The following is a 25,922-nucleotide window of genomic DNA, read 5'->3' as shown; positions in this document are numbered from 1 at the left end:
GCTTTCATGGGCCTTCAAGATTAAATCCAGACTCTTCAGTAGGAAATACAGGCTTATCAGGGCCAAACCCATGCCCTTTCTATCTGTTTCTATTTCTGGTTTCTCCTGCTTTTACCTGCCCTTGTCAGCCCCATACCGACTTCAGTTCCTAAGAGTTGCTATCAATACATATAAAAGGAAACAGCTAACTTATCACGAGTAGCTTCTCTCTGACACACTGTCTCCTCTACTGGATCCCCCTTCTGTTGCTAACATCCAAGTTGGGATACCACTTACGCACTGATTGCTCCCAATCAGCATGTCCAACCAAATGTCAAACCTCCACACCACAATCCATATCCAAGTGCCTAACCTAACACCTCCCTCCCTGGAGTGTTAACAGGTTTCTCAAACTTAAAAGTCCCCAAAATGGAAACCCCGATTTGCCCCCAAAACTTTTTCCTAAGCCTTCCCCATCTCAGCAACCACCCGGTTGTTAAGTCAAAATTTAAGGGGGTCATCCTTGTTCCTCTTCCCTTTCTCTCATCCTGCACATCCAATTCATTGACAAGCTTTTCTGTTTCAACCTCCAAAATGTACCTCAAATCTATTTCTTTCTATTTCCATTGGCACCATGCTGGACTACTGCAACAGCCTCTTCCCTAGGCTCTTATCTTCTTTGTGAATCAGATCACATCATTTACCTGTTTAAAACCTTCCAGTGGCTCTCCTTATTGCTTTTTCAAATAAAATCCAAATTCCTTACCTTGGACTATGAGGACCTGCACGATACAACCCCTGCCAGCTTTCCAATCTCACTCAGCAGTAAGGTCACTTAGAACTACCTCCTAGGAGGTCTACCTAGCCCAGCACCAAGAATAGCAGCTTCCCTCCTCTGTGTCCTTGGGCAGTAGCTATTTTCAATAAAACACAAAATCTGATCAAACAGAACTGACACCTGGTCTGTCCCGGGAGGGAATGGGAAGGTATCTTAGCTACAACACAAAGGGCCTTCCTTCTCCTAGTCTGACCCACAACAATGTCTACCAACTGCTTAGGGAGTTTCCATTAACTCCCAGTGAGTTCTCCACCATCTAACCTCACAATAGCCCACCTGGACCAGATTAAAGAAGTTACACAACCCACACATGCATACAACACCCACATATTCACAACAGCCCCACCCACCTAAAAAGAGGCCTAGCCTATTCCCCTTGGAGCACCACCACCTCCAGACCCCATAGTGGAAAGTGTGGGCCTCACACAGGGAGAATGGAGAGCAGCACTTTAAAGCATGTGTATCAGGCCTGTGGCAGACTTGGCCTGAGCTCTGACGCATTCACTGTGGCCCCTCCAGCCCTTGGCGGGTTTTCTGAATGCACCACGACTTTGCTATCTCGTCTCCAGTCTGGGGTTTGTTTTAGAAGCCTGAGGATGGGGCTTCCCTGGTGGCCCAGTGGTTGGGAGTCCGCCTGCCAATGCGGGGGACATGGGTTCCTGCCCTGGTCCGGGAGGATCCCACATGCTGCGGAGCGGCTGGGCCCGTGGGCCGTGGCCGCTGAGCCTGCGCGTCCGGAGCCTGTGCTCCGCAACGGGAGAGACTACGGCAGTGAGAGGCCCGCGTACCGCAAAAATAAAAAACTAACTAGAAGCCTGAGGATGGCGAGGGGGATTTGCTGTCTTCAAAGTGAAGACAACACACAGTGGCTTCTAAGGACAATGTGGAAGCTGAGTGACCCTGAATTCTTCACATTCATAAATGTGTCCTAATTAATCTAAAATCATAATAAAATACAGATAGTGCTTTGCAAATAGCAAGAGATGCATTCCCTCTAAATAATTAAAACCACTTCTTGAAGGAACGGGTATAATAAAGCTTAATGTCAACAGTGCCTGAGCACTTCTCTACGTGCCTGGAATTAAAAACGGATCTGTATTTACTCTAGCTGCTACAAATATTTCCCGGATGCAGAGAAGTAGCTAAGTAAGAGGAGAAGATCAGTTACTGTCTACATGCCGACAGTCTCAAGGCATGCTCCCTGGGGAATGGGAAACCCCTACCCCGATATAATCTCGTGTGCACTTGGGAGGCTCACGGACTGAGTCTAAACTCTGCCTTTGCCGCTTATCTGTGTGCCCTGGGCAGGTTCCCATACTTCTCCAAGCCCCAATTTCTTTGTTTATAAATTGAGGCTATCACCCCTCCTTGCAAGGCTGTTGCAGGGATTTATGGAGATAACAGAGGTTCAAGGCCAGCATGTACCAGCGTGTGCTGGGTAAGTGATAGCTACTCTTATGACATTTTTATGCTCATTAGCAGCAGCGATCCTGAGTCCACTACTGACCTCCTGCCGTCCGCCTTCTGGGTCTTTGCCCACTGCTCCACGTGCGCCAGGCTGCTCTTCCTCTGGCTGTGCTTCTCAGCGTTGGTCCTGGAAGGAAAGACCCGCTGGTACCCGCCAGTCCCGTTCTGCTCTCCTGGGCCAGATGTGCCAGGCAGCACACCGTTCCTCTCTGCCCTTTGGGGCTGAGCCTGCTGGCCTCTTGGGCCACAGGGTAAATCCACGAACAAGGCATCCTCTTCGGTGGGTGAGTATGGGGACCTGGCCTTGCTCCTGTCCCGCTTGCCCTCCAGTGGGTCCCTCTGGGAGCGGTACCGGTCTTCCTCCTGCTCCCGCCTCTCGAATCCAAAGGAATCCTCGCGTTTGCGATGAGAACAATCCCTTGCATGTCCGGGTCCCACGCGGCCACATTCTCGACAGGACTCTGTGTGGTTGGCCTGGGGGACCGCCTGCCGCTCCACCTTCTCCATGTCCCTGCAATGACAGCAGCACGTTCAGCCCCATCCAGACTGGAACCCCCAGCCGAGACTCCCCAAAGGATACACTTTACACTCCAATTACCTCCAGGCCTTTGCATGGGCTCTTCCCTCTGCCTGGAGCTCCTTTCATACCTATCCCCTTACTCTGCTGGCCTAACTTCTACTCCTCTGGGATCTGGCTTAAATGTCACCTCCTCCAGGAAGCCACCAACACACACACACACACACACACACACACACACACACACACACACACACACACACACACACACACACACACACACACACACACACACACACACACACACACACACACACACACACACACACACAGTCTAGATCAGGATCTCAGCTGACCCCACTATCACACTAATCACACTGGACCATAACTGCATGTTTACTCATCTAGCGCCCAAGTAGACTATGAGCTCCTTCAGGCCAGAGGCCCAACTGGCCATTCATCGTATGCCCAGAACTTCCATGAAATAACGGTACAGAATAGGAGCTCTATAAATACCAGTGAACAAATAAACGGTACATGTGGTATTCTCATGCCTTTCCCTTTTGCTGTTTGTCCACCTGTCTGTCTGGGGCAGGTCAGCTTGGCTAGAAGGCTCCTGAGCCCAGGGTCTCTCCCACTGGCATCCAGCACAGCCCAAAGTACAATTAGCAGCATAATTAACATTCTTCCAAGATGGTGGGTAGAGAACTGGCACAGCAATCTCTTTATATGACTACTTATGTATCTTGTCGGGGAACTGCTCAAACAGGAATGCAAGAACACTGACCTGACCGCAATTCTCGGAAGTATTATTAGTCAGATTTCAGAGATAAGGAAACGGAGGCACAGAGAAGATAAATGACTTGCCCAAGACCATACTGCTGGGAAAGAGAGACACCAGGGCTTAATCCCAGGCAGACTGCAGAGCCCATGTGCTATAGCCACTGCTCTCTAGCTCTCTACTGCCTCTCCAAATGCATGTCCATGATTTGCACATATGCAGACCTGGAAACTGCAAAGGAGAATGGGGTGGGGGTGACAGGGGAGGACGTGAACCGAGGCTAAAGAGCTTCTGGGGCATAGAGAAGGGCAGGTTTCTTTCATGGCCCATCTCGCACTGGAAGCTGCCTTTCTCCCCACCTCCTTGGGCCCTAGTTATGTCTGCCTCCTCATTACTTGATACCAGAGAGACAGCAGCAGCAGCTCCATAAGCTTAGCAGAGTTTAGACTGAGGAGGCAGGGGAACCCACTCCAGCCTAGCTCAGAAGGACCAGAAAAATTACCAGGGAACCTTGAATGGGCAGCTGGTCGACTTGTGCTCCTTGGTAAAAAGGTCCTGGTCTCGACATCCCTCACTCCTTGAAATGGCCAAGCCTGAGGGTTCTCCATTTCAGCAGGAGAACGAACACTGGAAATGCTGCTGCATTTACATCTTGGTGGCCAGACCTCAGGCGTCCCTGCAACATATCTCAGAACCTCAGCTACCAATAATCAGCACTGATTCAGGGCAGATCAATCCAGTCAGGGAGCTGGTTAAAACGTCAGTGTAAAGTGAAAATCCAAACCCTAACACAGGTCTGCTTCTTAGTGTGTGCAGGCTGAACTGTTGGCCTTAACTTAGGCATGGAAACTGAGAAAAGCAGTCTCATATCTCATGTCCATGTACTCGTGACTTCTCCATAAAAACCCAAAGCTTTGTGGAGGGGGGAAGCTTGTTTGGACCTCCTTCTATCCATCACTAGGGGACATCTTCCCCCCCATCTCCCACCCCTTCTTCTAACAGTGTTTCAATTTTCATTTGGGGATCACCCTCCCCACGCTCAGTCCTTGTGGTTTAAAAGGTGCTGCTGACTCTACAAGTCCCTGTGGAGCTGAGGCTCCAAAGTCTCAGTGACTGGCTCAGAGGCTGACACATCACCCAATCCAGGCCAATCAGAGTTAGCTCTAGGACTCTGGTTGGAGCTGGTCTTGAGCTGCTACGACTACATGGGAAGCAGGTACTTGAGAGTGAAACCAACACCAAGAAAAGCAGACGGAGAGAAATAGGATCTTAAAGACTTGGCCTGAACTCCTAGATTTAGCCATACCTAAATCAGATATATCCTTGGACTTTTTGGTTGTGCATCAATATATTCTGTTTCTCACTTAAGCTAGTCTGAGTTTGGTCTCTATTACTTATAGCAGAAGGAGTCCTATTACATCATTTTATAATGACATACTTAGATGGTGATCTCCAAGGACCCTTCCATTCCTAAAGTCCAGTGAGTCTATAAGCTCAAGTAGTAGGAACATATGGGAAATATTCAGGGACCTGCACTTTAAGAAAAAGCAATTCTTACCATAAGTTTTTAAAGGGACAACTCTGTTCCACAATGTACACATTATAGGTTTTAACTTTGTCTTTCTTTTCTTCCTTTAATCCTCCCTCCCAACACCACATCAGTGTAACCCCAGCCTTCAAGTCATCTAAGTTGGCCTTTATCTTCTCTACTGTTTCTCAAATTCAGGAAACCACCCCTTAGTGGTGTGCTTAGGCTGCTGTCTAGAAGATTAAAGCTCTGGCTGCCCTCTGGGTCACACCCCAGCCAAGATGCTGAAGCTTTATAACCTGCTTACTCCAATTGTGAGACCGAAGTAACTGTACCTCCTTGTTATTCCCACCACGAAGATAAACAGAGCCTTGTCGTAAAAGCCATGTAGTAAAACGAATATGCACCTAAATGGATGACATTAGAATTGAAGGGAAAGAGGGTTTCTTCAATCGACAGATGAATGGATAAAGAAGATGTGGTACATATATACAATGAAATGTTACTTAGCCATTAAAAAGAATGAAATAATGTCATTTGCAGCAACATGGATGGACCTGGAGATTAGCATACTAAGTGAAGTAATTCAGAAAGAGAAAGACAACTACCATATAATATCACTGATATGTAGAATCTAAAATATGACACAAATGAACTTATCTATGAAACAGACCCACAGATATAGAGAACAGACTTATGGTTGCAGGGGGTGGGGAGGTGTGGGGATGGATTGGGAGTTTAGGATTAGCAGATGCAAACTATTATATATAGAATGGATAAGCAACAAGGTCCTACTGTATAGCACAGGGAACTATATTCAATATCCTGTGATAAACCAGAATGGAAAAGAATATGAAAATGAATGTATATATAACTGAGTCACTTTGCTGTACAGCAGAAATTAACACAACATTGTAAACCAACTATACTTCAATAAAATAAATTTTAAAATAAAATAAAATAAGAGAATGTCCTCAACTTCAGAACCCGGGGGTTGTGGGTACTGTGTCTTAGCCGAACCAACTGTAACGGGCATTTTTCTTCTTTTACCAATCAACTTCCATGTATTTATTGAGAACCTATATATCCCCACTGGTACAGGCACTAGGGGATATAAGAAAGTAGTAGAGAAAATAGCCTCTGCTATCAAACCCAGACGATCCTAAAGTCTGATTTAATCATGGTAACCACATTTAATACTGTTCTCAGAAGCTGACCCCAAATCATGGAGTTTGCCAGTCTTTTCTAACCTTGGAATTAACTTATAACTACAAATATTAGCCCCTACTGTGTGTGTACATATGAGTGTATATACTCCGACACATGCCAACACGTCCTGAATATAAAGTTGATTGAGAAAGATAAACCCTTTTCTCAGATTGACACCAGCATTTACTGCAAAACAAACCTTTAGAGGATGGCTAAAAGAATGGCTGTCTGCTTGCTACCTGGCAGCTTTCTAGGCCCTAATACTCGGGCTTATGAACAGCTTCTATTTCCACAGCTGCTGGGACTCACCTCAGATAAGATGCCTTTGTGTCCAAAACGTTCAGGCTCTGGCTGCACGGAAGAAAGGTGAAGGGAATGTTCCCGACCCCCCCACCTTACCTGACAAACATTTAACTTAGTAAGTTACGGGATTTTAGGCAAAAGTGTTTTTTGGTCTTCTCCCTGTCTCCTTGCATTCCCACCAGTGTAACACATGACTTCTCAAATCAGGAGATCTATCACAATAGATTTGCAATGCTCAATTTAGCACAGTGGTGGGAAAGAATGAAGTATTCCTTGGCTTTCAGTGACGGTGTCATTCAGAGAAGTTGGCCGTGCAGGGCACATATGTTCAGCTAAGATGACACAAGCCTTTCTTGTGCAGGTCATTACTATCGTTGTGAGCACCTGGAATCAGTGACTCTTCAAAAACACAGGGAATTCCTGACATTTGGTGACCATTTTGGCCACATGTGTCACTTCTCAAGCTTGACAAACCCAGAGTGCATAGGATTAGAGCCAGTCAGACCTGGATTCAAGAGCTGGCTCCAGCCCATAGAAGCTGGGTGCCCTTGGGCAAGTCCCTAACCTCTCTGGTCTGAGGTTCCTCATCTACAAAATGGGGACAACCCCCGCCTCCTTGGGTCGTTTTGAGGATTAAAGGAGACAATGCACAGAAAGAGCACAGCACCGGGGCTGGCACATAGCGTGTCCTCAAATACAAATGTACTGGCTTCAAATATCTATTCCCTCCTTCTTCCTTGCCCCAGTTTTTTCAAAGTGGCAATGTACCCAACAAAAAACTTACATTTCCTAACCTCCCTTGGAGCTGACGGTGTAACATAAATCTGGCCAATAAGATGTGCACAGAAATTGCTGGATGGGTTTCCAGGAAAGCCTTTAAAAGAAGGAATGCTTAGCTCTCTTAGCTAACCCTTCCCTTCTTCCTGCCTGGAATTTAGACTCTATGCTGGATTGCAAGGTGACAAAAATGAGGATGAAAGCCACCTGCCAAAATCTGGGTAGAAAGTGAGAAAGAGCCTGGGTCCCTACTACATTAGCCCAAATTAACTGACTCTAGATCCCTGCTAGTGAGAAAACTAAAACTCAATTTGATTACGCCACCCTAAGTTGGGTTGTTCTATTACTGGCAACCAAACGCAATCCCTAACTGATGCAAGGGGCTGAGCCCATCATTAGCAGGGACTGGGCCACCCCATTTTCAGCACATCACAGCAATGCTTTATGTCTGCTTAGAGAAAATCCTTGTTTTCCCCTGCGAGTGGGAAGAGCACCTATCTCAGACTGAGGATACTTCTATCTTATTCCTGTCCTTCACAAGAACTTGGAAGTAAACAGATCATACCAAGCAGTTGTACACTGACTATTATTTTATTCTGCCTCCAAACACTTTGTCTCACCAGGAAATAAGGAACAATATTTACTTCTATCTTAATGTTACACACACACACCCACTGAAATCTCATTCAAAGACTTGGGTGAGAAAAGGAACGACAGCTTGTAGGAGCTTGGCTGGACCTTGGTCCTGTTGGCAGACACAGCCTTCCTGTTGCAATCCCACTGGAGGATCCCTCCCTACTCACCATACCTAAATGACCAAACTAATAGCCCAAGAACCAGGGTCAGGCCACTGATAATCCTTGGAGAGTTTGGTCTGAGCCAGGTCAAGGGCAGAAGTTCCTGAGCACTGACCCCAAGGCTCAGGAGGGCAGTGGGCTCAAAAGCTAGAACCCACCCTGAGCACAGTCCATAGACTTGTATAAAAGGCTGAAGAGGATGGGCCCAAAGTCTCTAGGAAGCATGAAGGCAGGCTTGCTCAGTTGAATTAGTTCCTAGATTTGAGGAAGGAAATGGCTGGAGAGAAATGGAGACAGGAATCGGGTTCTACTTTTCCCCAGAGTTAAATAGGGCAGTTCCCCTGGGATGGGGGAAGATAACTTGCTGCCTTTCACGCTCTGCTCTAAATAAACAAGAAGAGGGCCTGTCCTCCCCCAGAGAAGAGTGAGACTGAAGGATAAATGAAACACCAGACTCCCACCTGAGGCCACCACTTGCCTCAGCAGAGTGGCTATTGGCAAAGTCCCCTGTGGAGTTTTAAGGACCTGACAAACCAGACGAAGAAGAAAGGAAAGATATATAATGGCTGCCAGGTCTCCTCACTTTGCTCATTCCTGCCCGGAGAATCCTTCCCTCTTCCTTCTAGCTGCGTAAGTAACGCTCAACTGTCACAGCCCAACCTGAGCCAGTCTGGCACGCACCAAGCTCCCTCACTTCCCATCTCTCTACAGCAGTTACAGTCTGGGTCATTCATTTTCTGTGGCCAGTGCTTGGTTATTATATGCTGCGTCCTACTGTGTGCCAGGAACCTGACATAGGTTCCATCTCTAATCCCTACAACAATCTTGCAAGGTCAGTACTGTCAAGCCCAGAGAGGCTGAGGGCACTCACGTGAGCACCAGATTACTTACAATAAATTGTCTCTACTGAAAGATAGGGACTGTGGTGAGCACGTACTAACTGCAAAAGTAAGTTAAGCTATAAGCACTTCAAATATATTATCTCTTCTTATCATTGCACAAAGCTAGAGATATTATTGTTTCATTATAGGTAATGAACGTGAAACTCAGGTTAAGCAACTTGCTCTGAATCATGCAACCAGTGACATAAGCAGGACTCAAATTCCATCTGATCCAACTCCAAAGCCCCGCACCTGGGCTGAAAACATGTCTATAAATTACTTCTGTCAAGGGTCCAAGGGGCTTGTCCAACCTCAGGCGTTGTCCTGCCACACTTTAACCAAAGGGATCAGAGTTTGGAAGGCCAAAGATTCCATGCTCTGAGGAGAGTGCACATAGCCAGAAACGTGTGGGCCACTTCTGAGCAGGCTGAGTCCCCACAATCAATCCCACAGCAGTGCTCAGACGGCTCTCAGACACCACAAGTCCTTATCTGAACATCTTACAGGTAGAAGTTTTGTTCATCCATCCAACCACCCACGTGCCCAGCCAGCCAAACACCCACACACCCATCATTAACTGAATGCTTACTATGTGCCAGGACTATTCTCATTTTCAAGGAGCGTACAGTCTAGCGGGGTGACAGTGAGAAAGCAGCCAACATAACTTTAACATGAAAGTTCTATGCATAAGGAGCGAAAGAGTGCTACAAGCAGAGGCATCTGACACACTGAGGGTTAAAGAAGGAAGACATATGCATAGGCTAGGACCTGAAGGCTGTGCTGAATTGTCCTAATAAGAGTGAGGGCCAGGGGAGCAGATGAGCAAGGCCCAGAGGGATCCTGGGCCTCACGGTATGGACCTCCATCTATCTGCCAGAGCTCATCACAGTCTCTTCTCCCCCTAGCCCGCTTTGATTGGCCACAACTCTCCAGCTTTCTGTTCCTTGAATAAACCGAGCTCCTTCCTGCCTCAGGGCATTTGTAAGTGCCATACCTTCTGCCCAGAACAGTCTTCTTCGAAGTTTTACATATGCAAGTTTCTTGCATCAATCAGGCCTCACCTCCACGCATTCCCGTATGGAGGCCTCCCCTGACCACCCAAACAAAAGTGGCTGCTCCCTGCCCCTTAGTCCCTTCCCATCTCATCACTCCATTTTACTGCCTTCATGCACAGATCGTGATAGAAAATCATCTTGCTGATTTGTTTGCCTGTATACGGTCTCTCTCCCCCTCACCCATCCAAGAATGCATGGGACTTTGCCTCTCTATTGAAGACTGCTGTATTTCTCAGTATGCTTAACAGTGTCTGACGCACAATATGCCCTCAATAAATAACTGCAGAATTAAAGACTAAGTGGACAAAAGTACCGACAAACGTACCCAATTCAATAATTTGAGTATGGCTGGGGCCGCGAGGATAAGGAATAGCATAATGTGAGCCAAAGGCACCTGCAGGGACCAGACTCAGGCAGGGATCAAAAGCCCTACTAAGGAGATTGGATTTTATGCCAAAGGTGACTAGGCTATAAGTTCCTTCAGTCCCAAGATAGGACTATAGCTACACCACAGACCAGAGAGGTTTGGAAACTGATAAAAAGAGATAAGTTGTCTTCCGATAGGCCCTCCTATCTGAATTGCTTGTCAGTTTTGTGAACTGTAACAACAAGCTGACCTCCTTGCTTAGTGCTTTAGCTTACTGGAAAGAACAAGACATCCTTAGACAAGAGAAGAATAACCAGTTCAACAGCGGGGAACTCAAAAGACAAATGTCAAGGAGGCTGCAGAGAATCAAAAACCAGAATCCAAAGTCTGGTAGGTGGAAGAACATGGAAACAGGCGAGAAGAAATTATGGACAGAAGGAGGTAGAGGGCAGGCTCTGGCAGCAGTGCTGGTGCTCCTTACAGCATAGGGCTGGGGCCTCAAGAATACTTGTCTATCAAGAGACCCTGAAGCCTGTGTAGGAAACAAGAGGACAAAGGGAGGAGGTGCAGCAACGGTGCTCAGCACCCTCTATGGTTAGAGGATGTAGGAAGAGGCTGGAGGGAGAGCGGCGAGGGGCAGGCTGAGGGACAGTGCTGTAGGGAGCCTGGACTGCTGAGCCACAACTCACACTGCTAGGGGATGGGCACATCCTGGCAAGGGAGAGAGTATGATTTGCTCACAGGAGATTCATCATCAATGTAAACCAGCGGATTAACGATGAAACTGGAAGGGTGCAAAGGAAAAAGACCCAATGACATTGTTAAACCAAACCCTATGGAAGCTAGCACATCTGAGATGGAGTATCAACTATGTCTTAGGCAATGTGCGAAGTAAGCACTTTATACACTCATTTAATTTAATCTTTGCAAAAATCCGATAACTTAGAAAAACTGAGGTTTAAAAAGCATACCTAAATTGCACAAGTGACACAGCTAGAAAGTAGTAAAGCTGGGATTTAAACCCCGGTCTACCCAACTTCAGAGACTAAACTCTGGAAGGAGTTAGTACTTAAGGCAGAAGAAATTGATACAGTAGGAAGTGGCCTGGATATTGGTTGCTTACATCGCGTTTACCACATCCCATCAAGTCATTTCTCCTTCCTCTGCCCATAACCCTAGCATTACTTGGGAATCCACCCCTACCTGGCTCTCAGTTCCCATGGTCTAGTTCTCAGAAGTGAAGCATGTATCCCAGGTCTGTGCCAATCAGTACATGCATTCCCTAGCCACGGTATGTGATTTTGGGAATCAATGTGACCTAAGCCTGTCTAATCAGAATAAGATCTCAGAGCTTCTGGATAAGACTCTGGCTCTTTCCTGCTGAACTTAACTTGGACAACACAAGTCTGGGGCTACGGCAGCTATCTAGCCACCAGGTCCTAGATATGCCAGGGACCTCCACATGGAGTTTAAGAATGAATCCAGCCCAGGCAGGCAGAGCCTGAGAGAATTACTTGTAATGATACTGTCTGAGCTTTGAACCCAACTGTTTCTAAAGCTAGAAGCTATCCTGAACTTTTCATTGACATGAATCAATAAATTCCTCCCCTTTTAAGGTAAATTTGCATTTTCTTTTACCTGCAGTCAGAAGTCCTAACGTACCACATTCATAAAGAAAGCATTTGCCTGTATGAATAAGGATAGAAGCTTTTGGGTGAGAAACAAGGAGGGAGAGAACAAAAAGCTATGGTTGGGGCCACCCACGTAACAGAGATGGAGGTTTTGCAGAGCAGATCACCAAAGTGGAGGACAGGCAAGATGTAGTCCTGCATGATGAATACTTCTAACTAACCAAATGTCTGACCATCTTATTCTGGTAAAATAGAACATTTAATAAGTCTGAATTTCCTTGGCTGATAATTTCACCTCTCAGAAAATTAAGAGGAAATGTTATTCTGCTTTTCGTCTGCGTCAGAAGGTATAACAAGTTTGTGTTGTTTTTTTTTTAAATGGGGAAGAAACCTTGGGCAAAGATGATTATGGGATTTTAAGAGTTTATTAAGAGCATAGTAAGAACACATTTAAAAGTTCAGGAAAAAGCTAGGGACAATACAAATGGCCTGAGATCAGGAAGGCAGCCCAGTGGAGAAGGGAAGGAGCCCCTCTAAAACCAAAATCTGATAGTTAATTACAAAATCTTCAGGTAGGAAAAAGTAAAAAAACAACAACAAAAAAAATCCTAATCTCAGCTAGCAAGTTCATCCTGAACGGTTCAAGGCAGACATCACTTATCAATCACAGCACTTTTTCCTATTAAGCCTGATCTCATTCTCAAGTTATCTTTGACCCAATGCCCTAGTCAGGCACGAAGAACCGAGCAAAGCTGGGACACAAGAATGAACCCATTTAACGTTGCCGGTAGAAAGAAACCAATGTAAAAACACAGGGAGCTCTCAGAGCTCACGTTATAAAAGGACACAAGAAATTCATCAAGCAGAGATAAAATACAAATCCAGTGGAATGGGCCTACATGAATGACTACAGAAACAGTAAAGTCTAGAAGGACTGAGGTTTGTTTATTTAAAGCAAAGTAAAATAAAACAAAATTTTCTATTTTCTAAGAATTAAAATAAAGAAGGGGAGAACTTTAAAAAAAATATGAGACATAGGTATCTCTGCTTGGGAAGATGACCACAGCACAAATAAAGTTGAATTCTTCAACTTCTGGATTTAGTTCCTTATCTTCATTGAGATGAATGAACTTCATCATGAATAAGAGAACAACCTTGGTTAAGAGAGACTGAAAGACCAAGGTGGGGAGGAAGATGGAAAAGGCCCAGCTGTTAGCACGCCAGGGCCCTAAGGGAACTCGGAGATGGGCTCAAGAAACCTCTCAGGTGATCTCTGAGGAATCCAAGAGAACAGGGAAAATGCCAGAATATTACAGACTAAATAACAAGACTGGAGAGCCTATAACCAACCTCTGCAATAGGCTAAGCTGCATTCCTAACTGGGCAGATATCAGCACATGTAGGAAAGGAAGCACAGAGGAAAAGCAAGCAACTCGGTAGAAAAATGGGCAGAGAATAGGTACCAGCAATTCAGTGCAGAGGAAATACAAGTGGTCAATAAATATAAAAGGTCCCTACTATCATGAAAATACACATTAAAATAACCAGATACCATTTATCTACACAGCAGCTCAGCAAAAATGAAAAAGATTGATGATATCAACTGTTGGCAAAGATGTGGGGAAATGAGCGCTCTCACTAGTGGAATATACAGCTTTCTTTAAAGGGCAGATTGGTGGTATTGATTAAAATTAAAAATGCATTGTCTATTGACCTAGCAATCTGAAAGCCTCACACACGCAGAGGCCTGTAGAAAGTTTTTCATTACACAACTACCTACAGCAGTAAAAGAGGACAAAAAATAAACTATCCAAGATATGGCACACGCTTAAATACATTATGGTACCTCTACCTTATGAAGTATCATACAGCAGTCAAAAATAAAGGTAGCCCATGTACACTGATACAGAATGATTTTCAAGATCAGTATCATTCATGCTATTAAAAAAAGCACAAAAACCCCCTCTATATTTATATAAGCACATATATGAATAGAAAACAGTTTAAAAGGATCCCTGTTAACTTGGTAACAGAGGTAACCCTGGGAAGGTGACCAAGGATATTTCTCTTTGCTTTCTGCATTTTTTTTTAATTGTTAATTTTTCTTGCCTTTATTGTGCTGATTTTTTTTTTCTTTAGGCCGTGCCACGTGGCATGTGGGATCTTAGTTCCCTGACCAGGGATCGAACCTACGCCCCCTGCATTGGCAGTGTGGAGTCTTAACCACTGGACCGCCAGGGAATGTCTTCACTTATTGTACGTATGTACGTATGTATGTATTAATTAATTAATTAATTAAAAAAAAAGAATGAACAACAAAAACTAGGAAACAGTGAGCATGTACACTAGGAGTAAGTCGTGTCAAACCTTCCCAGTTTCCTTCTCCTAGGATGAAGGTGAAAATGCCAATGTCACTCTGAACAGAGTACCTGCAGGTTAATGGCACAGGCTTTCATATCATCATTATGGACACAACAGAAGAATTCAGGCTGGATGACAATGCTAAGAAGCAGAGGCAAACCTGACTGAATACCTGTAGTTAAGAGTTACTGATTCAGGGCCCACGGGGAAACCTCCAGGATAGTCTTTGGTCCTGGTTCTGTTCAACGTATTCATTCATTCTTCCTATCTCTCACTCACTCAACAGACACTTGAGAGCTTACTATATGTCAGGTGTGCAGAATATACAAAGATGATTCCCACCTGAAGCCTAGGATATTGAAAAATAGAAAAAAAAAAACCCAGCATGACAAATGCTCGACTGAGTTGCTAGGAAGCTCCAAGGGTAGAGCCTGGCCTCTTGAGGGAGGTCACTATCTATATCAAAGGTCTGATCGTCTCAGGAAAGATATCATGAAGCTAGGAAGTACCACTAACACCAAAAATAGCATACACGTGAGTTGGAAAAGGTGGACAATATGAAAACATCCATGTGAAACCCATTTGCAGTTACTGAAGAATCTTGTCTTTAGGTTGCTGGAGAACACTACTCTTGTTTTGAGCCCTCACTAACAGACCTTTGTCAAAGAGGCCTCTAAGCAGAGCAAGGTGTCCAGAGAGTGAAGAACGGGGCTCATGTCAGATGAGGACTGGCTAAAGGCACCCTGACTTTCCAGGACTACCCCACCTTCCCCAAGCCCATGACTCCACTCATGTTTCTCCTCTGCTTTCTCACAGGGAATCACCCACAGTCAACAGACTCAGGAACTTCAAGATCCCTGATGGTACCCTGGTTGGCCCACTCGAGGGAAGAGGCAGCTGGAAGACAGCTCCCAAGTCAGCTCCCAACAACAAGGTGGGCCGTCGGTGGCATGTTTCCAGTTTGCAAGATCTTTCTTGTCTGTCTGCTCCCTCCTCCCCAGTCTTAGCCCCAAGGTTTTCCCTTCCACCACACACAAGAGAAGAAAGACTGAGAAACATACAACCAGGTACCAAGGCTGTGTATCCCAGGCAGTCATTTCACCCTCCCAGCCCTTCCTGTTTCTCTGTTTAATGAGGACAGTGGACTAGATAATTCCTAGGGGACCTTCCAGCTCTGCCTGCAGCATGTGCTGGCCCTGTAAACAGTCTCCTCCTGGAAGAAGTCACCATTTAAAAGGACTTCAAAGAGAGGGCAATGCTTAATAAGAGTGAATGAACGGTGGAATTCTGGGCATCCAAGAGTTCTTATTTGGGTTCCCCCACCTGTGTAGGAAGCGCTCTGGCAGGGACCCTCCATGGGGACTGACCTCTTCAGTGACGATCGAGATAGCACCTGTGCAGCCTGGTTCATGGCCCTGACCCAAGCGTTCATGTCCTCCTGGGTGTCGGCACTGAAGTAGTAGGTCCTCATGCCTGACTGCTCGGCCTGAGAGCCCCTGGTGGAGCTATTATAGATGAGTGCTCGCATCCCCATGTGCACGGCCTGGAGGGAGAAGACGGAAACCCAGGTCAGAGAGGTTAGTGCGCGTCTCACTTCCAGGAGCAAAACCCAGAAACGCCCCGGCCAGGTTCTCCCTTCTTCCAGACTAAAAGCCCATGCACCATCCAGCTTATTTCCACACCTCGAAAAAACGTCACAGGCTGGATTCCCTTTTCTTGGTGAAGTCAGGCCTAGGAACAGCTGTGTCTGTTCCCCGCAGCAAAAGCCCCGCAGCTGTACCTGTTTCCCACTTATCTTACTCCCACTTAGGGAGGGGCATACAGTCAATTCAAGGTTTATTTGAGAAAGAGATTTTTTTAAAAAACCCTCATTCCATAGAAGAAGACTCTCGGGAGTCCCTGTTTTGGTTCTTCTGAAGCACCTGCTGACTGGAACTGATTCAAAAATCAGCTGCTCAACAGCAGGCAGCTCGGTGCAGATATTCATTCTGCTTCCTGCTTGGGCGTGAAACATGATGTACGCCCACCAAGGAAGCTGCTATTTTGTCTCGCCAAAGAGGCAACACAAAGCTCAGCTGAGCAGTCTAACACTTGACTGAACACCCTGGCACACCTACTATACGTCAGGAAGCATCAAGGTGCTTTCACATGTCCCACAGGTATACTGGGAAAAGCAACCGCAATGGACTACGAACAAGAGGTTTTCCCCCTTGTGCTCTGATAAGCAAGGTCCTTTAAATTGGCAAGGAAAAAGCTCACCAAATCCACATAGGAAAATGATGTGGAAATAGGAAGATTTACAGAGTGCCTACTATGTGTCTCCTAGGTACTTCCGTGACTTTAATCTCATTTTAATCCTAACAGCCTTATAAGGAAGGAACAGAATCTCTTTTACAGATGTGGTAGGTGAAGCTCTGAGAAGTTAAGTAACTTTCCTAGATTTCCACACTTGGTCACAGATTCTTCACAGCACCTATTACCTGGTATTCTTTATTTTACATGCTTGTTTATCATCTGTCTCTTCCCTGCAGAATATAAACTCGATGAGAGCAGGGACTCTATTTTGTTCGCTACTATATCCCCAGGAACAGTGCCTGGTACATAGTAGGTGCCCAATAAATAAATAAATATAAATATATATATATATATATATTTTTTTTTTTTTTTTTTTTTTTGCAGTACGCGGGCCTCTCACTGCTGTGGTCTCTCCCGTTGCGGAGCACAGGCTCCGGACGCGCAGGCTCAGTGGCCATGGCCCACGGGCCCAGCTGCTCCGCGGCATGTGGGATCTTCCCGGACCGGGGCACGAACCCGTGTCCCCTGCGGACTCTCAACCACTGTGCCACCAGGGAAGCCCAATAAATATTTTTTGAACGAATGAAAAGTTGGAGGCAGGATTCACACCTAGGAATGTCTGACTCTGAGTCCAAGCTTCTCTGTTCAGTGCTCTCAGGCTCTATCCAGAAATGAGTCTGATACAGATCACTAGTCTGATAATCTGGATCCAGAATGACAGACAGACGCCATGCAAGGACCAGTCAGAGAAAGCAAAATGAGAGAACTAAACAGAATCTGGAAAATGACATGTTTCTAAAATCACCAATGGTCATGGATAAAACCTCTCAGATGAACTGTCAGCATTCACTTCTCCACTCACATGCCTAACATCCAGGTCCAAAAACGATATTAAATACGGGCCTGCTTGTGACATTCACATATCTGAATCCATCCCGCCCAGTGCCAAGGGAGTCCAGGCAAACTCGGCCTGCAGCTAAGGGTTCCACAGCGGGTTCTGGGGCAGGCATTTACTTGAGTAAGCTAAGGTGATTCAGTGAACAATCACTGACTTACAGAGGACTAAACATGAAACAGAAGTAAGCCTGAACCGACCTTAACTTGGGAAGTATCAGGAGTGTCATTCACCACAACTCCTACTACAAGTGACTGCTCCATGTTATCTGTTTGCAGAATGAGACTAGCCCCATCTACCCTGGCAGAACTAGCTGATGGTTAGTTTTCCTGTAGAAAGCTCTGAATGGGTAATCAACCATTTATAGTGCAGTGATACCAGACCTGTGGATGTTCAGAAGAAAAGTACCTGACCCGAGGACTTAAGGAAGGCTTCCTGGAGGAGGTGGCCCCTGAGCAGACACCTAAAGGACAAGTAAGTAAGAGTTGGGGAACTCTTCAAGGCATTCCAGGCTGTGATTAAAGCTCAAGGGGGGTGGGGGTGGGGGAGGAACGATGGCTCCTAAAGGCCACCGAGAGCCCTGCTTGGCTCGTCCTGCAGACCTAGCGGAGCCTCAGGGCACATCTAACACCCTGGCTCCCTGACAGTGCCCAGGAGCTGCCTGGCTGAGCGTACAGTTAGAGAAGACAGACGAGAGAGGACCACACAGCCCTTTAGGCTCTGCCTATGTACCACTACAGGTACTCTGAACAATCTCAGGCAAGGTACCCTAGCAACAGTCAGAGAATTTCAGCTCTGCAAACTGAGAAGAATGGACATCAGAGGCAAGCATAAGGCCCAGGACACAAAATACTGCACACTCCTCAGTATGCCCGAGAACATGGATCCTGAACTGTCCCAGGGCCCATCCTCAGGTTCCTAAAAGAATGACACTGCGACCCAAAGGGAAGGGAAGTCTTTCACACTCAGGAAACCACAGCCCTGTCTGGAGAACCACCTGAACATCACCCATTCTGTCTGCAATAGCTTTTCTCCCTTCTCAGACCCTGAAGACCCCAATCATCCCCCCAAACATGCATGCCTTCTGTCTCCCAGAAAAAATATTTAGGGAACACTCCTGGTGAAGCCTATTTAAAAAAAAAAAAATGTATGACACATAAAAGATGTTTTCCTAGAATGTATTTTCACACCTCCCAACAAAGTGTTAAGATGAACTATATATAGTTATTATAATCAGTTACTCTGATGATATCCCAAATGCTGTCGCCCCCCCCGCCCCGCAAATTCACACGCAACAGCGTTATCCCAATTGTTTGCCCAGTAGCAACACTAAACCCTAGAAAGGAAGGTTTTTCTGAGGAAGGCTTTCAGGCTGCAAAAGACCAGTGTGACACCCATCGAGCAAAATGTTTTCAGAGCCAACAATAAGCAAGAGAGGCTCTGAACAATTTAATAGAACAGTATTCCTAAAATGATAACAATAAACATTAATTGAAACCACCTCCCACCTCCTGCAATGTGTATATGGGTGACCAGAGTAAGACATGGAAGAAAAGCAGAGAAGAAGAGAAAGAAATTGTCCTCCGTCCCTGTAATGCAACTGAAAGAGGACAGAGTTCAGGGTGGAGATCTGCCTCCATCATCTTCCAACTTTGGGACTGTGGGCAAGTTTTTTCAGCTCTCTGATCCTCGTGTTCCTAATCTATAAAACGAAGCTAATGATCCTGACCTCACAGGCTCCCCACAAGCACCAAATGAGGTAACATGGATAAAAGTAGTTCTCAGTCACAGAAGGTTTTACAGAAATAAGGCAATACCATATCACGCAACATGAAGTAAAGGAGGATCCAGAATCTTCAACCCACAGCAACACTGGAGTCACCGGGGACAGTGACAGTGGTAAGAAAGCATGAGAAGGGCCGTGCTGATACTTGTCACAGAAACAGCGACAGGAAAAGAGGGGTCTAAAAACTCAAGCAAGGCTGGGGGACTCAAATGCTAAGATACAAGTGAAAGTACTGTGATGTGACACTATTCTTGTTTAAAGAATTTATAACTTTGTTAACATGAGTCTGAAACGCTCAACCTCTTAACTTCTTCCCCCCAACCCCCAACAGAAACAACCGCTTTTGTGAAGCCATTTTGGGGAACACAACATTTCTTAGGATGGAATTGCTGCACTGGAGGAGCGGGGGTGGGGGGGCAGTACCTTAAAGGAATACTTGCGACTTATGCGATCCTCGGGGGCCACTGTTGAGATCACGTAGCTGGGCAGAGGGATGCTCCCAAGGACCACTTCTTCTCGGCTGTCTTTGAATGGAAATACAAATCAGAATAACCTTCTGTGGCACCTTCCTTGGGCTGGTCCATCCCACTGCCCTAGTTCAAGGCTCCTTATCTCTCCCAGGATGACAGCAATCACGGATCGCCCATTCAGGTGCTCTGGGGACCTTTGTGCTAGTGCTGGAACTACACAGGTGAATCAGACAGGGCCCTCTCCCCGAGGAGGGGGACAGGCATGTAAACACGCTCAGCTCGACCTGCTAACTCCTGAAACACAGAGGCATACCAAGTGCTGCGGGAACACACAGACAGGAGTGGCACACAGCCTGGGGAAGTGGAGATGGCTTCAGAAGGTGATATTTAAACTTTTGCAAAGGATGGGGAAGGGAATTCTGGGTGGTACACACCTCATAGGCAATGTTAGAGCAGGTGTGAAATATCCTACCTTTTATGTCTATTCTCTTCCTCCCCCAAACCGTCTTCGTTACCAGAGGTAACTTCCTAATGACAGAATTGGTCCCACTGCTCTCCCACCCAAAGGCACTTGCTGACTGCCCACTGGATACAGAATGAAGCCCAACTTCCTCTGTCTAGTGTCACAGCCCTTTTGCATTTGGGCTCTTACCCACCTCCTGAGCCTTATCTCCTAGCGTGTGCTCCATGCAAGACTCACTCTGGCTTTGCAGGTCTGTCATTCCACTTTCTTCTGCTTCTAGGACTTTAATCAAGTTGTTTCTTCTGCCTAAATGCCCATCTTCCCCCTACACGTGGGCAAAGCTCAACCCATCCTAAAAAGCCCAACTCGAGCCCTAATTCTTCTGAGGAGCCTGCCCAAGTTCTCCAAGATGGAATTGGCTTCTTGTTCCTCTTGAACTGCCTAAGCACTTTGGATGTCTTCAAAACCTAGTCTTGTCTTAAAATTAGACTATCTCTTCCTCCATATTTTGAGCCTTACTTTCTTCTCACCTTTGCACAGCCCCTAATTCTACGTACTGGGCTCCACAAATGTTCCTATGGCCAATTTAGTTCACCAGTTGCCCATCCAATAACAGGGGATAAATCCAGATAACAGGTCACAAAATATAATGTTCACCTATACTTCCCATCTCTCCAGACTGAATCAAAGGAGTGCCTGTGCCACAAGTGGGGCAGAAGCTGGAAAACCTCCAGATCTTGAGACCTTAAGTAGAAGGCAAACCAGATTCTATTATTTTAACTCAACAAATGGCACTTCCAGTGCTGGGACTGGTAAAAATGAAATCACCAACCATGCACATATGTAAAAGTGAACACTTCGGCAGGTCAACAGGTTATCGATTAGCTCAGGCCACTGGTCCATTCACTGGATTTGAGAAGACCACCATTTGCATGACCTCACCACCCCCTCTGGCACAAAGACCCCTTGGTGGCCTGAGCCTCAGCTCACCTTTATAGTAAAACAAGCAATAATCAGCAAGCACAAACCACCTCCTCTTCCACAGCCTCATCCCAGAACTGTCCTGCAAAGCAAAGGAAACTAATCAGGGCAATATCTGAGCATACTGTTCCCCCTCCCCAGTCATGTACAACCTGATTCTGGAACCGAGACTTGCCCATATTCACTCTTTCTTTCAATAAATTAATAAGGTTTTTTTTTTGTTTTTTGTTTTTTTGCGGTACGCGGGCCTCTCACTGTTGTGGCCTCTCCCGTTGTGGAGCACAGGCTCCGGACGCGCAGGCTCAGCGGCCATGGCGCACGGGCCCAGCCGCTCCACGGCATGTGGGATCTTCCCGGACCGGGGCACGAACCTGTGTCCCCTGCATTGGCAGGCGGACTCAACCACTGCGCCACCAGGGAAGCCCGAAATAAATTAATAAGTTTTTACTGCATAGCCATTCTTTGAATAGGACATTAAAATTTAGATCCAATGATGGTTTAACCCCAGGAAGTTTTGTTTCCTATAAACAGACTAGTGTATCATAAGCATCCTCCTTTTAGAAAGGAAGATATGAATTCAAAAATACAGTTCTTGGGCTTCCCTGGAAGTCCAGTGGTTAAGATTCCACGCTTCCACTAAAAGGGGCGTGGGTTCAATCCCTGGTTGGGGAACTCCCACATGTCGCACAGTGTGGCCAAAAAAACCCAAAAATACAGTTCATCCATTAAGAAAGAAATCAGTTTTTAACAAAAGGGAAGTTATTTATTTACTTCTTCCGTCCTTCATTCATTCACTGATTCAGGTGCTACACTAAAATACCTTCACTTATACTGATTAGAAAATTGGTTTACATAGTATGAAACAAAGAGTTTAAGTTAGCTAATTAATCAATGAGGAAAAGTTCTCATTTGACTAAGTTCAGTTATCTACCACAAAGGAGTGATTTTGCTGTGTTTTTCCTTCCTTTCAACAGAAAAAGACCTGGATTTTCTTGTGAAAAGTTTTTTAAAATATGGCTAGGGTAGGAAAATAGTAGTTTTAGGGTCACTTTTCTCCCAAACCTAGGAAAATTCCAGAGCCATTTTTAGCTGTTAAAATTGTCTTCCTTCTGCAAAAGTTTTTGACAGGCTTAAATTTTTAAAAATTTTATTATTCCTCCATTTGCTAAAGTGTTAAAAACTTGCTAAGCTCCTGCGTTTCTTGGTTTTATCTTCTGCATTAACCAGATGATCTGGCATACGATACTTGCTTTGTCTGAAAAGCTCTTCTCCATCCTTCCACATCTGCTTCAAATGTCATTTCCTCTGGAAAGCCTTTCAGGACTCCCCCAAGCATAGCTACATTCTCTCTGCTGTGTGCCCACAGCACTGTACACAGACCTTGGTTACAGCTACAGCCAAGGAGCCGAGGGGCCTGGGCCAGGGGGTGTCTGTTGGGGAGAAGGATTATTTACAATACCTTCCCTCTACCTCCACATTTCAAAGGAGCATCCTTTTGTTTAACGGAGACGGGGATGCAAGTGGAAAAAGTCAGAGGGTTAGATTACTCAGGTAAGAAAAGAGAATGAGAGCAGAGCTGTGAGGGAAGAGGGAAGCATTAAGAGAGGGTGGTGCCAGAGAAGTACCGGCCAGAAGAGGCTGGAGAGCTGTGGGAGATTTCAAGGGGACATTTAGGAATTTATTCTGGGTGGTGTGAAACGTAATGTCTTCCTCTGTTTTCCCACAAAGCCTTTAGTAAAAATGTACATCATTGCTCTCAGAATTTGTGTTTTTTTCGGATAATATGCTATGTGAGAGACTGTGCTGGGTGATGACATGACACGTGAGAGGTGTTTCTATGTTTCCCCCTGCAGACTATGACATGAGTTCCTCAAGGGCGGGAACCACATGTTACTCATCTCTTTGTCGTTGCTGTGAGAGCACTTAGAACACGGCAGGCACTTGGTGGGTGGGTGGGTAGATGAATGGATGGATGGCAAGAAGAGAAGGGAGGAGACAAAAGGGACGTGTTCTCTGACCCTGGGAGCTCACAGCCTATCCAAGGCCAGAGGACCAGAGGCAGAACAACTGCCTCTGGTGAAGTTGTGGTGAAGTGTGGTGAAGCTAGAGATGAAGGATGGCCCGTGGGAGAAGGAGCTGGTGATGGTGCTGAAGTTTCTAACCTGGGTGCCTGGGAAAATGGTGGTACCCCCACCAAGATCCAGAAGAAACAGTTCAGGGGAAAAAGACAGGTGAGGGGTGAGGAGACAGTGAGCTGAGTTTGGCCGATTTGGAACCTGAGGTGCTAGGATGCCAGGTATGTGTGTTAGACTGAGGGGAAGGAAAAGATGGGATTTTTCAGGCAAATGATAACAAAGGCTCTTTCACATCAGGAAGGCAAGTGCTGGCAGAGGATTGGCGGTAAGGCTGGATTCATACTGACCCACCCACACTTGGGCCCGAGTCCCAGGACAGCCAAGAGCAGTGGGAACCAAAGTGGTTAAGTGGGTTTGGGGAAGGAAACTGCAGCCATTGAGCAGACTGCCGACTCACAAAAACGAACAGCAAGTCGCTTAGCACAGTGGGCAGGATCTACTGGCCTCAGACAAACTCAGGAACAGAAAGCTTATTATGAGCCTGTTCCCAGTTCCCGGGGGTCAGGGTAAGGAAGGAATTCAGCAAGAACTACCTCCCTGCCACCCCTCCCTCCTCAGTCTCCTCACCTGCTTGTGCAACCAGCCCCTCACCACCACCGGAACATTGGGGTTCCTCCGAATGGCTTGGTCCCTCTTCCCAAAGCTGTGGACTTTACTGGACTTTATGATCTAGGAAAGAGCAGACTTGAACTCTAGCAGCAAGGGGGGTTTGGGGAGGCCCAAGAAGCATCTGCACGATAGGAGGGCTGTAGGCTCCCTGCGCCGTCATCTATGCAGCAGTGCCCTCTGATCAAAAGAACAGCAAGAAGACAGAGAATGGGCGTGCACATGGCCGCAGCATCCTAGTTAAAAGGTGGGTGCAAGAGCTAGCAAGCTTCCTGTTTGGGTCACAGAGGAAAAAAAATGTAAAGGGATTTTTCAATCAACTTTCACCAGCAGCTTCTGGCCCTAATATGTCCTATGGCTTTCTGGAGCAATGCTACAGTCTGGTCACAGAATTTGCCAATTTCCAGATATTTACCCCTCCCATCTGGTTCACTCCTCAGCACCCTCCCCTTCTCTGCAATGCTGGTTCTCTTCCCTGTTCCTCAGTCAGTGCTTCCATATCGTGGGCACAGAAACCTCTGGGCCCTTCTGTTGTGAATCTCACCATGCAGTCTTTGACACACATGTGAACAGAGGTGTGGCCCTCCAAAGACACGACAGGAAAATGAAGAATGCGGCCAAGGCCGTAGATGTCAGTCCTGGTTCTGTCAGCAATCACCTGTTTTCTTGGACATGTGACATAACCCCAACTGGCCACAATTTCCTATCTGTCATCTGGGGAGAATACTTATTACATGTCTCCCTCACAAAACTATGGTGAAGATCAAACGGGTTTCTGGCTACAAAGGGGCCTGGCAAAATGCAGAAGAGGGGAAGTGGCCAGGAGCTCACCTTGGGGCCAGGCTTGGCCTCCACGGTAGAAGTGGTCCCAGCCGTGGACGTTTCACTGACCATGCTGGACGGTCTTTGGTTTCTCTCTCGCTTCGACATATGCGGATTTGGCCTGTGGGGAGACAGAAGGGAATCCAGTGATTAAGTGGCCAGGTCGCAATGGGAAGTGGAATCTGAGATTTATTTCAGGTTAGAACTGGTTGATGGACCTTAAACAGCCCAAGACAGATCTTCTAGACACCACCTAACTCCAGACTGCCGTTAGAGGGCCACGACACCCAGCCTACCCACGTGCTTCAGGGAATCAAGAGCATGACAGATGGGCAATCTCCACAGCCTGACACCCCACGAAGGGGCCAGGTCACTGCTGCCTGCTGTCCCAAGGTCCCTACCTTTATTTTCTTACTCGGGTGTTTGTGGCAACTGCCCCATCAGATGGGCCCACACGGTTTACCCCACTCTTTACAGCAAAAGCAATCCACACTCCTTACACACACACACACACACACACACACACACACACACACACCTCCATTTCCCCTGGCTCCCAAAAGAAGCTGTTTCTAATTAGTAACAAGAAACCACTTGCGCACACATCCACACCCCCAGATACACAGAATCGCTTACATAAATGCCAGTGGGGCTTGCCTCCCAAAATAGATTACTCAACAAAGAGTCTTATTCTAGGAACACTCCATTAGCCCCAAAATAGAGCCATTGAAGATATTAACCCCTTGTGCCATGCCTGGAGAGCACGAAGAAATGAAGCACGCCTGCATCCCCAGTGAAGTTCCCCTTGATGTGTCCCCATCGGCATCCAGCAACATCACGCGTCCCACCAAGAAGGTCCACCTGCCCTGAGAGGGCCAGCGCCCTGGGAACTTCATGGTATAGCACTTAAGAGCCATCACAGAGAACCCTTCTTACCTGCCTCCACGGAGCCCCAGCATTTGCCAGAGTCTTTCAAAG

General features: G+C 46.4%; 1 protein-coding gene across 5 annotated transcripts in view; it reads right to left on the bottom strand.

Annotated features, from left to right (window-relative positions):
* The window catches only part of PLEKHA7 (pleckstrin homology domain containing A7), a 209,295-nt gene that overhangs the window by 45,921 nt on the left and 137,452 nt on the right, over positions 1-25,922 (bottom strand). For all 5 annotated transcript variants that reach the window (XM_060159596.1, XM_060159597.1, XM_060159599.1 and 2 more), the window contains 6 exons: positions 24,954-25,065; positions 24,084-24,185; positions 21,391-21,463; positions 19,891-19,991; positions 15,859-16,034; positions 2,325-2,795 (listed from right to left, as the gene is read on the bottom strand). In XM_060159596.1, coding sequence (XP_060015579.1) covers positions 2,325-2,795; positions 15,859-16,034; positions 19,891-19,991; positions 21,391-21,463; positions 24,084-24,185; positions 24,954-25,065 — 1,035 coding nt within the window. The remainder of the gene's footprint in view (positions 1-2,324; positions 2,796-15,858; positions 16,035-19,890; positions 19,992-21,390; positions 21,464-24,083; positions 24,186-24,953; positions 25,066-25,922) is intronic.

This window comes from Lagenorhynchus albirostris, chromosome 9 (assembly GCF_949774975.1).
Source record: "Lagenorhynchus albirostris chromosome 9, mLagAlb1.1, whole genome shotgun sequence".
In the NCBI taxonomy this organism is placed as follows: Eukaryota; Metazoa; Chordata; class Mammalia; order Artiodactyla; family Delphinidae; genus Lagenorhynchus; species Lagenorhynchus albirostris.
Note: the sequence above shows the minus strand (reverse complement) of the source record. Positions and strands in the feature narration are given on the sequence as shown.